The sequence below is a fragment of the Gadus chalcogrammus genome, chromosome 11 (assembly GCF_026213295.1).
Source record: "Gadus chalcogrammus isolate NIFS_2021 chromosome 11, NIFS_Gcha_1.0, whole genome shotgun sequence".
Classification (NCBI taxonomy): domain Eukaryota; kingdom Metazoa; phylum Chordata; class Actinopteri; order Gadiformes; family Gadidae; genus Gadus; species Gadus chalcogrammus.
Window position 1 is genome coordinate 19,153,350 of NC_079422.1, and position 14,737 is coordinate 19,168,086.

At 49.5% G+C, this 14,737-nt stretch overlaps 1 protein-coding gene across 1 annotated transcript in view; it reads left to right on the forward strand.

Moving 5' to 3' along the window:
- The window catches only part of cobl (cordon-bleu WH2 repeat protein), a 59,916-nt gene that overhangs the window by 30,990 nt on the left and 14,189 nt on the right, over nt 1–14,737 (forward strand). Inside the window, exon 11 of the mRNA XM_056602817.1 lies at nt 7,434–8,091. Coding sequence (XP_056458792.1) covers nt 7,434–8,091 — 658 coding nt within the window. The remainder of the gene's footprint in view (nt 1–7,433; nt 8,092–14,737) is intronic.

Genomic DNA, 14,737 nt, shown 5'->3' on the forward strand with positions numbered 1-14,737 from the left:
TTCTCGTTAGGAATGCCCCGGAGTTAATTATATTTGGGAACATGAAGTTCGGAGAAACAAAACACTTTTCCTCCCTCGCTTTCCTTCTGAAGGGATCGTAATCTGTTATTGTGGTTTTGGAGGGGAACCAGGTTTCCACGGCTCTGCGACTCTCGGATTGATGTGCAGAGAGACTCTGATCTTTCTGCTCCAATGCACTGTAATAGAACGTGTACACAAGTGTGTGTGTGCGTACGTCTGTGTGTGTCGGTGATGAAATGCAATGCTGTATGGTGAGGGCACGACAGACACACAAGGCAGGAGACGTGCAGAATGAGAAGGGACAGCTGGTCTTCAGAGAGAGTGAGAGCGAGAGAGAGAGCGAGAGAGAGTGAAAAAGTCTTGCAAAAATGAAGGTAACATTAACTATGTATAATCTAAAGGGTCGTATTCCCCAGAGTCAGATGGGCGTGATAATGCGTTTGGCGTGCTCTCGGCACCTATTCACCGTAAGAAAGAGGACTCGGTTCACCCAGGGACAAGAAGGAGGGCTGTGAGAGGTTGGTGGGGGGGGGGGGTGGTGTATCGCTACTCCCTCCCGCTAAACCTGTGATCCTTTAATGAAGGCTTGCACAGTAGGCTTAGGAGCAGAACGACTGCCATTCGGAACACAAACAAAGGAGAGAGAGAGAGAGAGAGAGAGAGAGAGAGAGAGAGAGAGAGAGAGAGAGAGAGAGAGAGAGAGAGAGAGAGAGAGAGAGAGAGAGAGAGAGAGAGAGAGAGAGAGAGAGAGAGAGAGAGAGAGAGAGAGAGAGAGAGAGAGAGAGAGAGAGAGAGAGAGAGAGAGAGAGAGAGAGAGGGGTTGGGAGTTTATAGAACCGGATTAAGTGTTTGAAACTGGTTTGAAGCTATGGGGACCGCCGGAGATGCACTCGGATTTGAAATGAGTGGGAATCGTGCCTGTCATTTCATGTCCGGGGGCACCACAGGAATCGGATGATTTCTGTAAATTATTTCAACTAGCTGTATGACGTGACAACGTCAACGTTAATGTGCACATGATAAACATGCCTGTAGCTCAATCGGGAAACATAAGTTCCCCGCTTATTTCCCCCAGACTTTAGCATCCACTAAGGGATTGCAGAGGTAGGATTCATGTCGTCTTTTCTTCTCCACCTCCACCACTCTTTCTCCCTCTTTGGGTCCATCTTTTATTGATAAAAAGGTTTCTATAAAGGGAGAGCGATGTGTTTTTGAACTTGCGTATCCTTGCCAAACACGAGCTTGGGGGGGGGGGGAGGGAGTGAGGTGCTGCAGGAGGAAGAAGAGGAGGAGGAGGAGGAAGAAGAACAAAGGCATGGAGAGCGAACACCTCTCCTCCCCTCCCTGTGAAAGAGAGAGTGAAATAAAAGTTAGAATAAAAAATGAGAAAGCGAATAAACCCCAGAGAGGTTGATGTATAAAATATATTAAGCTCGGAAGGAGAACCGGGGATGGGGGGGGGGGGGGGGGGGGGGAGTCGGTTATCTGACAACAAATGAAGCATGAGGGGGAGCTGAATATTTCATGACTCGCTCGAGTTGGATTGCCACAAACGAGCAGCAGCAGAAGAAACATCTTCATCAGTTTATGCAACTTTTAGATCGAAAAAGTTGAAGGGAATAAAAAAAACACCAAAACCGGCAGTGCCGGCGGCGACAGAAGTGGCGAGCGGCTCTACACTGATGATTGTTTGCGTTCGCCTGCCGCTGCGGTGCTTACATCTCCCCTCCATTTGCATTGAAGCCCGTAATAATAATTGTTTTCCGCTCAATAGTTTCCTGTTTCCGCACAATGGTTGCTTTTGTTGTTGCAGCTCGCGTCCCAGAACCACGCCGTGTGTGTGTGTGTGTGTGTGTGTGTGTGTGTGTGTGTGTGTGTGTGTGTGTGTGTGTGTGTGTGTGTGTGTGTGTGTGTGTGTGTGTGTGTGTGTGTGTGTGTGTGTGTGTGTGTGTGTGTGTGTGCGCCGCGCTGCGCTGTGGATATAAACCCCGAGCTACATTGCACATGGCGGTACCGTGCACAGTGCGCTCTGCCCGTGGGCCGAAGATTGATAGAGCTGGCTCGTACTCTTCTGTCACACGGCAATATATAGAATAATGTGACAGCAGAGCTGTCGGCCCCGTCCCACACCATCCATCACTGTTATGATTACCTTCAGGAGGAGACGCCAAGTTCCGTCCGTCCTAGTGCACCGCCCTGGCGGGGATCACACTGGCCCCCGCTGGATCCTAGAGCCCACCACGTTAAGCGTTCCCGTCTGAGTGGTTCCTGGGCGTGCTGTTTATAAGTTCATAAGTTCAAGGCGATTTATTTATGTCAGTTGTGTCCTCGTGTTTGGTGCTGGCTCTCAGGGACGGGGCTGTACCAATCGTCGTACTGATGGCCTGGCTCGAGTGCAGTCAGAGTTTGCGGTCATTGAACCGATAGAGTTGATGCAAAGTAGTCAGCCGAACTTTTGTACAGTTGCACACTGACGGTTCAATTCAATCGTATACCAGGTATCAATCAGTGTGTCGATTTCAAAGAGTCGCCCAAGCGATAGATTGGTGTCCAACGGGACATGCCGATGCCAATCGCCGTCGGGTCTTTTTTATTATTTTGATTCGTGAATTGAGGGAAAGCCAGTCGAGTGAGATACGCCAGAGCCATCAGAAAGGGGAGGAATGAAGAGGTATACCGCGAGTGTCACCGATGAACCGATAGCAGCAGCAGCTCCACAGGGACGGTGGAGTGTATACGGATATAGGGCCATGTCCGTCTCCTCCTCCTCCCCCCCCACCTCCCCAGCTCGCTGAGAACAAAACACAGTGTTCGTGATCAGCCCTGGAACACAGACAGGAGGAGGCCCCTGTCTGCCAAAACAAACACACAAGCCCTTTCCTTGAAACCCAACCCTCGCTGCGGCTCCCGGTATGGCGCTCTGCGGAGACACTTTCACTTGATAACGCCGTTGCTACTGTGTTAAAGAACACCGGGGCACTTTCACCGGCGTGCGGTGACTGCGGATCAACCGTGCATCAGTGGTTCTTCACGCGGTCTTTACGCAAAGGAGATCAGCTGTTTCCCGGGCGATTGGAGTACGTTCGCTTAAACCGCTGCCTGATGGGAGAATCTGGTGGAAAATGTGTTTGTTACCGATTCAAAGTGACGAAATACGCTGCGATGGCGACTGATGATTTGATGTGGTTTGAATGGACAGTTTCCTCTGCCGTGTGGCTGGTGGGTACGTTTTTAATTGAGCTATGGGGTGGAATACGTTTTGTCAAGTCATAATTAATAAAAAGAAGACACTATCAATTATATTGGTCCAAAACGATTCGTTCACCGGGACAAAATGAAACACGATAAAACATAACCAAAAAAAGTGATTGGTTTTTAGTGTGTGCCACAATACCTTAATTCTGTCCAGGCAAGGCAAGTTACACGTTTAAAGTTACACGTGGGGCAATTCACCGTTGTCAGCGCCAGCTGAGCCCAGACGAGCATAGAAGTACAACTCATAACAACACCCTGTCAAAACAAAGCCACTTTTCGTGAGCTATTGTGTTCCTGTAAAAAGAACGCAACTGTCACGTCTTCATTACACCGAAGCAGGGCTCAGACACCGCATGAGCCGTCAATCAGAATGCTGCGCCCGCGGAACAATGAAGACCACTGAAGACTCGATCATCTCGTGAATGCGTTGACCTCACGTTCAGGGGACCAGGGATAGGGGTCGAACCCTCTGCCCTCAATTACAGCAGGAGCAGAATGTTCTGTGCACTTGAAGCTGTCAAAACAGCCCGCGTCTCAAACCAGTCACAGCCGCTCCGTTTAAGGCCCGGGGCACTTTGAAAGTGTGCGTTTTGTGTGTTCCATATCAATCACCCCGTGCCACTTCTTCCCAGCAATTACTTCCAGGAAAAACTGAAAGATTTAAGGCTTTAGGTGCGATGTGTTGCTTCATGATTTTTTTCGCTGGTGGAAAGTTTTCCTTTCTCTGTTTTACTTGAAATACTACTAGAAATGCATTTGGGAACGTCCTCCTGCAACCAGGATGTGGCAGAACATCTAATTTGACGATGTGGTGAATTGGTTAACAATCAATTAAATTAAGTGATGACCAAATGTTTTATCTGAAATTAATTCTCTTTGGCGCCATCTTTGGCGTACACACTAACATGCACACACACACATGAGGGAGTTGAAGAATGAGTCTGTTGCGTGAGCTCAGCCACCCTCTCTGGGTGGGGGATCTGAGCTGGGGGATGGACAAGAAGCCATGAATGCATAGCAGTAGCGGCGCAACCATCAAATTACATTCATAATACTGCAAAGGCAACGGCCTCTATCAGTTGGCCATAGGCTCAATCTCAATCATCATTGACTGAGATAGACTGAGAAGTCTTTGTGTGACTTTGAGATTGCCATTTAAAAAAATTAATGTTGATTCAAAGTTGATCTAGCTTCGACGTGAAAAGGTGTGGTTTGAATACAACCTTATTTGTTTTCGAACAAAAATTTAAGTTTGGTTAGGCATTTTGGCTCGACTCTGATGCATGCAAGTTAAAAGAACAAGCTAACCGACCACTTTAAAATGAGCACCATTTAAAAATGAACCATTTTAATACTCAATACTTAAAACATCATGGACACCACGCTGGATCATTATTAACAGAAAAGTGAACATGCTGATGTCAGCATAATGTCACAGTAATCGTAGGCAAAGCACACGATGAGGTCAACAGGGTTTCCTGCCAAGGATGGGTTAGTGGTACAGTAGAACCGGGTCTGGGGACTCTCGTCTGCCCCTACCGCTGTCCTTATTTGGCCGAAACAGACGCATTTGTACAAACAGTGCATGTGTTTGTACCACACACACACACACACACACACACACACACACACACACACACACACACACACACACACACACACACACACACACACACACACACACACACACACACACACACACATTATACACACACGCCCTCTATACACACATTATACACACACGCCCTCTATACACATATTATACACACACGCCCTCTATACACATATTATACACACTCTCTCTATGCACGTACTATACACACGATACGATACAATACACACACACGGTGGCTGCATGGGCGGCCCTGTCCGATCAACATGCTCCCATGTCAGGGGGCCCCCAGCCCGTCACACCCTACACTGAAACATCTAGTTGACAGGCCGGACCGCCCCGTCCATACATACACGCATGCATCCATGCATGCGTTGCATGGTCATTTCCATACGGGGTCGGCCTATTATTCTCTGAACAATGGGGCTTCCACCGGTGGCTGTGGACGTCACTGGGGTCGTCCTTGTTAGGAAAAACCCAGGGCTCCTCTTGGTGTTGTTTATAGGAGCGATGTGAAGTGATTCATTCTTAGACACACTCGACCATGTCTGAGCTTGGCTCCTTAAGGAAGGGCGACCTCGATTGTAATATTGAAAAAAGGTCCATCTTTTTCTTTCTTGGATTGTCTTCAGCGCAAAGCAGAAGCCAGAGCTAATGTTACCGCGGCTCTGTCTTGCTAACCACCGCCGCTGTAAATGGTGCGACGCGTTGGAAAGCAAATCATGGTGGGATGCCGCCAGCCTGTTGGAGCGCTACGGGGTCGGCGGCCTTGGAGGTGATGTAACATAATATTGGTGTTATTCTCGGGCCATCCTGAGCACACTGTGTTCCCAGTCCTGGCGCCAGTCAGAGCCTATGAGCAATACACACTTAACCCTAAAACCACCCCCCCCCCCCTGCCCCCACCCCCCATCGTAATCAGCTTGAGATATGAGACGGGCTGTTCTTTAAAAGTGTGCTGTGGGTCTGTGTGTGTATTGAGGGTTTGTTTGTTTGTGGTATGTGTGTGAGTGGACCCCATCTCTCGTCCTTTCATAGAAGGGTCTTGGTGCAGTCTTATGTTTCACTCTGCAGGGAACACACACACATGCAGCCACACACATACACACACACACACACACACACACACATGCAAACACACACACATACTTGCACACGCATGCATGCATTCACTCACACACACACATCCATTGGTAACCGAGTCAGTCATCCACTTCAGCTTCAACTTTGGCCCACATCCGCTGATGTCTATTCATGTATGTATGAATGGGGGAGAGGGGGAGATCTGTGAGGGACAGGTGGGTGGGTGGGTGGGTGTGTGGGGGAGACACCAGTAGGGGACCATGAGGATTTCCATGGCATGCCACGCAACTGGGTTCAACCGGGTTCACGTGAGCTAACCTACTTCTCTCGCTGAGGACACAAGATGGTCTGACACAAAGCTGGTTCGACATCGGGGGGGAAATACTTTAAATTAGGTCTTTCTCTTACTCACTCACTCTGTGTAATGAGCGCTCCTTCAACGACAACTCCCCTATTTTTCACCCTGGAACCTAATTTTCTAATCTAAAGTGCGTGTTTTTGCTCACTTTTTGATTATATCTCACGTCTCTTCTGTTTTCTACCTGCAAACAACTCAGTTCTTGTGAGGTGTCAGAGCGAAAAAGGTCTTCTGGACAAAGACTTGGTGAGACACATCAACAAACCGCCCATATCTTGCGGAAGGGAAAGAGAAAAGTTGTGTTTCTCTTGGAAGGATCCTTTCCCTATGGTGTTCAGGGTATGCATTTTTTGGGGTACTATTCCCCAAAAAGACTACACTGCCCATTTTACAGCACATTACAGTCGCATTTCAGACCAATCAGACCAATGAATGAAATGAATTTTTAGCATTAGTCCTTTTGGACCAAGAATGATTTTGGAAATAGTTTTCCTGTAAATAGCCAACAATCGAGAACACATTTGTCTTTCACCCCAGTTTATTCCCGCGAAAGCCCCTTTAAGTACATTGTTGCTCAAAAGACCAAAGGCAAATTAATCTTTCAACACACTTACCGGTTAATCATCATAATCTTGATGTCATGGCACCAACCGAATGCCTTGTTTATGGCACCAACCCAGCCCATTCAGAGTTTCCTCTGAATTCCTACCCAATTCGTTGAAATCAGCGTTGCCAACCACCTTTGACTTTGATTGAACGGTGTGCTCTCCGCACTGATTAAGAGATATCACAGTAAGTATTGATGACGGTTGCGAGTATGTCAAATCTGCCATGCTTGTAGTTTTCGCTGACTTTCTGCCAGCTATAAGATGTGCTCGTGTAGGCTAATTTGCGTTGGCAGTGCCCTGGTTTGAAGAGCCAGACTGCTGCCAAAGCACCACTCAATTTAATTAGTTAGTAGTGCTGCACTCTACCTCAGCCCTGGCGGTTACAGGTTGATTTATGGGTCGGCCACACACACACAAAGTCTTAGTTTCACACTGATTAATCTCTCTCTCTCTCTCTCTCTATCTCTCATCTCTCATCTCTCATCTCTCTCTCCAGATGGGCCTCCTCGGCACCGACAGCATGCTGAGGAAACGAAAAGCCCCGGCCGCGCCCCCTACCTCGGAGAGCTCGGCCACGCCCTCCCTGGACGACTCCTCGGCCACGCCCACCCGCGACAGCACCCCGGCGCCCACCCCAACCCCCATCGCCCGCACCAAGGTGACCCCGCCCGCGGCCCCCTCTACGGCGCCCCCCCCGGCGGCTCCGGCCCCCACGCCCACGCCCAGCCTCACCTCCAGCTGCCCCTCCTCCTCCTCGGCCACCAGCTCCCCGGCCCCCAGCACCACCACGGGGGGCAGCCTGACCGCCCAGGACTCCAGCTCCTCCTCCGAGTGCGGGCGGAGTCTGGAGGCGGAGTCCGACAGCGAGGTGGACGCCTCCAACGTCTCCCTCCGCAGCGGGTCGCTCAGTGACACCAGCGTGGCCAGCTATGCGCCGGGGGCGGGGCTTACACGCGTTCAGCCCGCCGTCGCCGCCACCACCACCACCAGCAGCAGCAGCATCAGCTCCAGCGCCGCCAGCAGCCGGACGGAGGTCTCTGTGGAGTCGGCCGACAGCCAGGTGAAGCGCCTGTCGGGGTCCGACCAGGTTCAGAGGGGGTCGCTGGTGGAGCTGAGGATGAACGCGACGGAGAACAACCGACACAGCGCCGTCGGTAAATATGCGTGGAGAAATGTTGATATGATTTATGGATCCGTAACCCGACCGGGTCTTGAATGGGTTCACACTAAGAATGTCCCGAAAACACTTTTTCCCTTCCGATACCGCAGCTTTGGCTAGCTGCCGATACCGATGTCAGCTCTCATGCTCTCATGCGGTAGCTATCATGCCTTTGCGCCTAGTTGACGACTACTGTTCACGTGACACGCTTCGCGGATCGGATCATATTTCTTTCCCCCCTCCGATATCCGATCTGGACATCCCTAGTTCATACGACTGAACAATAATACAAAACACATATGTTCAAGGATAATACTCCTCACTTATCTGTAATGTCGATACTAACTCTCTCCCAGAACTTTTGGCCCGTTGTTCCGCGTCAACTTGCCCTAGAAAACACACGAGGACATTTTGAAACACTGCAACTATCAATATTTTCATATTTCACAGAACACAAACATGCAGTGAAACATTTGCATTGACGCAGCCATACTCTGGATCATCCGTTGACACCCAGCTGGGTGTATTTTCATAGGGAGGGAAAGACATCAGAGAGTGAGTGAGAGAGGGAGAGGGAGATTTAGAGGGGGAGAGAGACATTCAGAGCGTGAGAGAGAAAGCGATGGGATGTTGGGTGGACGTCACAAGCGTGCAGATTGCCAACAATGGGCTTCATGAGGGAGGGAGAATGGAAAGGATGCAGAGAAGCAGTTTTAAGGGGGCAGTTTGAGTGGAGGAGAGGTGGACAGGCCAGTGCAGTCAGCAGAAGGCTGGTAAAGGCTCCAGCCTCTCCCCTGACACTGCTGAATACCAACGGCCAGTCCGTCATGTGTTGGTCTGAGCATGCATAATCCGCTGGTCCGTGAGGCGTGAGCAAGACTCGCCACAAGGCTGTAGGCTTGTCTACCTGCGTACATGTTGAGATGTGCAAGTCACAGACTCGGCTCAAGAGCTTTCAACCTCGATGCAAGATAGTGTGTAACGATAGCATTTCCTAAAACGTAAATCGATTCCGGAACAAGTACTGTTGTCTCAAATAAGTCACCATGTATGGGTTGAAAAATTGCACAGCATCATTTAGTTGATCTCTTTGACGTACTCTGTATATGAACACGATGCGCCTCTAAGTGTGTCATGTGTGTGTGTATATATGTGAGCGTATGTGTGTGCGTCTGCGTACGCACATCCTCACGCCGGACCGCATGTTCTGAGCTGACGCAACAGCCAAGGCCGTGTGTGGATGATGCAGGCCCCACTCCCCCCCCTCTGCCTCCTGCTATCAGACAGCGGAGATGGGAAGAAGCATACACACCAGCGGCCCGCTGAGTCAGACGCAACACCCCGACACATCACACGGCCGTGAGACTTTGGCCACGGGTCCTTTCGTTGTCCCGCGTCGCTAGCACTTCACATCCACTTTTCGTAGTCGAGGGCAACCGAAGCCCAACAGGGTGACGCAGGTGTTGCCTGGCAACCTAGTCGGGTTGCCGGAATCGGTTTTCGTCTCCTTGAGCAAGGCACACAACGTCAGACACACACACACACACACACACACACACACACAGGCACACAGGCACACAGGCAAACAAAGTCAGTGGCACCATGTTCTCATCAGCGCAGGACGGTGTGAGGTCGGGAACGCTGGTCTCTGTGTCCGTGCCCCATATGTCTTCCATCCGTCGTGTGCTCCCCCCCTTCCCCACGCGGTTCCCCGCAATTCCCACATTAAACACCAGGGGGCCGGGCGCCCGCTGTCTCTCCTCCCAGACGCTGCCTACGGGCCGATCCCGCCCAAACCCGCCCGTGCCAGCCCCCCACGCCTGATGTCCGACCCCCAGCACCCGCCCTCCCTCCCCCTGCCTAGCCCCGCCCCACCCTCCCACACAGGGCCCCCCCGCCGTCGGGCCGGGGAGACGGAGAGACAGGAGAGAGAGGTGGAGGAGAGAGAGGTGGTGGAGAGAGAGGTGGTGGAGAAGGTGGCCTCAGCCACGCAGTGTAGGTGTTTGCATGATGGGAGCGACGGTTGGGCTCTGTCCTTTGTTCTGCGCCTTCGTCTTCCTCCTTCCTTTCCGCGTCCCCTCCACCTTCCTCTTCCGATGCTTTCCGTTTCTCTTATCTGTCTGGCTCTTCCTGGTTTCCACCTTGGCCGCTCACTGGGAATGCGAGCGGCGCTCTGATCGTTCCTCTCTTCTGGAGATCTCTTCTCTTCGCAAACCTGAAGTTTCTTTCTTGTGTTTTTCGGTTCTCTTACGTGGGTGCGGGTGTTTGTGTGTGTGTGTGTAAGGGTTGATGCGTGCGTGCGTGTGTGTGTGTGTGCGTGTGTGCGTGCGCTCCTCAATTCTGACAGGTTTGTATCCCCCATAATTGCTATATCAAACTGGTGTGTGTGTGTGTGTGTGTGTGTGTGTGTGTGTGTGTGTGTGTGTGTGTGTGTGTGTGTGTGTGTGTGTGTGTGTGTGTGTGTGTGTGTGTGTGTGTGCGCGCGCATGTGCGCCTGCCTGTGTGTGTGCCTTTGTGTGTGTGTGTGTGTGTGTGTGCAGAAGGCATTATTGTCCCAGATCTCCAACAGGCCCCCCTGGCTGGGTCTCTGTGAGCCTTGTTAGTGTCTCCCCTGTGAGAATGGAGGTGCTCCACATCCATAACTATCCTCCCCTGCAGCGCCACGCTACAGCCACTGTCGTCCAGTAGGTCAGAAGGCAACTCTGATCCCAATGACCCCCTCTTTCATCCTGGATCCAACCGTATTGAACTCGTTACGGCTGCTGCTCTGGTCGCTATGTGTGATCAGAATCCATATGGTTGTTGCTACAGAGGTTGGGCTCCGATGCGATGTGGTGCGGTGAACTCGTATTGTCGTCCGTCATGTTTTAGGTTAGCTCTGCATGAGCGAGGCTTTTTTGCGCTACGAAGCGGTTAAGTAACAACCGCTAAATAACGAATGCGAAGTCTTTGTGAATCTGTTTGCCGTTTATGTAGCGTGGAGCTGTGAATCACAACCACCCATTACACATGCTCCTTATTAGGTATCACACCAGTGCATTCCCCTGAAGACATTTATGGCAAATCTCACATCAAAGACGCCCATGAGGCCTGTGGGATTAAACTCTTCAGGCCCGTAATGCTGGGGGGGCTATTCTGTGAGGCTCAGTTTGATGCTTACAGTATTAGCACTGCCTGGTTCATTATGGCTGTTTCTCTCCTTCCCAGTCTCACTCAGTTAAAGTCTCACTGTGCTGTATGCTTTCTCATGTTTTTTTCCTTCTTTCTCTTCCCCTCCCTCCCTCCCTCCCTCCCACCCCAAACTGTTCCTCTAGTGTACTGCTGTGGACCTGTCCGTCTACGCTCCAAGCGCTCCTGAAACCCTTCCCGATTGATCTGTCTATTCCTCTCCCTCTCTCTCTCTCTTTAACTCTCTCTCCTCTCCTCACTCCCCTTTGCTCTCTCTCTCTCTCTCTCTCTCTCTCTCTCTCTCTCTCTCTCTCTCTCTCTCTCTCTCTCTCTCTCTCTCTCTCTCTCTCTCTCTCTCTCTCTCTCTCTCTCTCTCTCTCTCTCTCTCCTCTGTCTTTTATCTCTCTCCTTTCTCTTCTCTCCCCTCTCCCTACTCTCTCTCCTCTCTCTTTCTCCCCTTTCCTCTCTCTTTCTCCCCTTTCCTCTGTCTCTCTTATCCGCTACCTTCGCTTCTACTTCCACCATTGCTCTGGATCTTCACTTCCTCTTCTTCCTCGCCAGCTCTGACTGCCTCACGTTGAACTGTCTAATGTCTATATCACTGTATTTGCTTTTATAGTTGTGTTTCATGCTAGTTCATATAAACCTCAGTCCATACAATAAATCCCTCTATATACAAATGATCACGCGATAAACAAAATTGCGACAGACCAGGATGCTACAACTTGTGTTTGTTTTTGTGTGGTTGTGTGTCACCAGTGGGTTGTGTATGTTGGGGGGCCGCCGGCTGAGGGGCGCAAGGGCGGGGTCCGCGAAGGTAACACGGTACGTTGGTCAGAAGGCTCCCATGGCGGGAACTGAGGATCTGAACCCCAGGGGGTGGAGGGGGGGAGGGTGCATTGATCTCAGCCATGATCGATGAGTGATAGTCGGGGTGAGGTTATGAAGGCCAGGGCCATGCGATACGCAACGCTCAATACTCTGGTGCAGTGATCTCCACAGATCCATAGCTGAACAGGATCTGTGGACGTACGTTTTCAGCTTTGAAACCAGAGACCTGGGTGCATGGTGCCTTCAGTCCACTCTGTAGAGCGTAGATGTATCAACCCATGTCCTGCATTGTTGAGGCTACCACATGTGTTTCATACACCGTAGGACAAGGTGAGCTTCATCGATTGCATACGGCTCAATCCATGGGAAAATCAAGCCCTATAATGATTAGGGTTTCATGTTAAAGACGATATCTTTCTCATGCTTACAATTCGCTTTTTGTCAAGTCTTGATTTTCGGTGGTGGAGTTCTTAAAGAAAAGTGTGATTTTGGTTGAGTAAATATTCTAAGTAATATGTCAGTATAACTGACTGAAATGTTTTATTTATATGTTTAAACCTTTAGCTTTTTAGGTGTTTTTGGTTTTCTGCGTCTTTTTATTGAAATAGTTATTATTGTTATCTAGGTTCTAAGACATTGATTTGCAGATGTAAGGGAAATGTTAAGCCTTTGATAAGGGAATGCGTTTGAGGAAGAATGTGTCTCATTGTCTAATATACAAAAGAAGATTTGATTGCGTTTGATAATTTTTCAATAAAGATTTTTATGAAAGCATATAAAGGATATTTGGAGTTCAATTTGAATCTGGCATGATATTTAGTTAACAGTTGATGCCGTGGTTTTGATTGGTTAACATGGATGTGAAACGTGTGTGTGTGTGTTGAGAGCGTTTTGACTTATGTGCATGTACTACATGTACTATGGATAGAGTCCAGCTATGTGTGTGTGTTTGGTCTGTGCGTTTGTTTAACCTGGCTAGCATGGTGCAAAAGTGAATTGATGGTGAATATGCAGGCTGAGATGTTTCTTTTTTTAATTGAGTACAGTTCGACAAATGTGTGTTTGTGCATGCGTGCGTGCATACACAGATGCATGCATGCGGCTGTGCATTTATTCTTGCCTGTGTTGCTATCTCTAGTAGTCCACATGTGTATGTATACAGTCTTGGCAAATAAGAGTCGCACATGTGCATGCGTGAGTGCATGGGTGTGTTCACCCTGGACGTGTTCACCCTGGACTTCAGATGTCTTTATGTGCGTGTGTGTGTGTGTGTGTGTGTGTGTTTGCGTTCAACTGTGTGCATGTGCATGTGTTTGCTGGCTGTGGCTGTAGCTAGCATGGCTCAGGCATTTCTTTGGGAAGGAACAGGGAGGACAACCCTGTGAGTCATGACCACATTGGCTGGAACTGGCTGTCTCCCCGCACTTTGACAGGCCCAGCACACTGACCCACACCACACATCCTCAGTCACACTAAACACACACTCACTCACCGTCATCTGTTGACTCACCTTATGCACACATCCATGAAGAATTGTATATTTTTTAATCAATAGAATAATTAAAAATATATATTGAACGTTGTAAAATGCATGTAAGTGTTTATCAGACCACTGTATGTGCAACCCGTGCACACACGAAATCTCAGGATCACAGTGTCATCGTATCTGTGCACAAACTTGCACATGCATGCACAATGACACACTCACGTACTGTGCCCTCATGGGACCTCCTGAAGCCACACCGAGACAAAATTGCATGCACCCAAGCCGGCCGCAAACACATTGAGGTAAACAGTCATGTTTGACTGAGGTTTCCCGCTCTCCCCATCGCCGTGAAGCGCTTGTCGCTTATCATGAAAGGCCGCGCCACAGTGGCCTGTAATACCCCGGCCTTTATTGTTATGCAGTGAAATACGGCTGATGTCGGACTGCGTGGGCTCAACAGAGACCGCAGGACCCACCAGAGCATGACTGTATGCAGGAGATGAGAGGGTTGGTAAGGAGTACGTGCAGCGGCCACCCGATGCATCATGGTTGACACACTAACATTATGAAGTCAAATTAAATTGTTTTTTGTTGACACTATTGCTCGCCACCCGTCTTGAAAACGCCTCACTGTTCCAAACCCAAAAGTGGGTTGTGCACTTTGTTCGTTTGGCTCGCACTTGGGTGCAATTTAGATTGTGTGTGTGTGTGTGTGTGTGTGTGTGTGTGTGTGTGTGTGTGTGTGTGTGTGTGTGTGTGTGTGTGTGTGTGTGTGTGTGTGTGTGTGTGTGTGTGTGTGTGTGTGTGTGTGTCTTAAATCAACTGGAATGCTTCCTGCGATCTCCCTCTCCTAACGTTCTGATTAATCCTTTTGCCTGCCACATGTCCTGTGCCTTTCCAGCCATTACAAAGCAATGCTATGATTAGTTATTAACTTTGGCTAAGTCAAAAAGCTCTTAATACTACTGAAGCATACAAAGAATACTAAATACCTTCCCGGTTCTCCATGTAGCATTCAAGAAACCTGGGACAAATCAATGGATTTGGATGGCATGAGACTTGGCTTGAAGATGAAGATGTAGCACTCTTGATACAACAGAGAAAGCTTGATTAATCTGAAGGGAAATGCATGGACTAATGAAAAACCTGTGCTCCA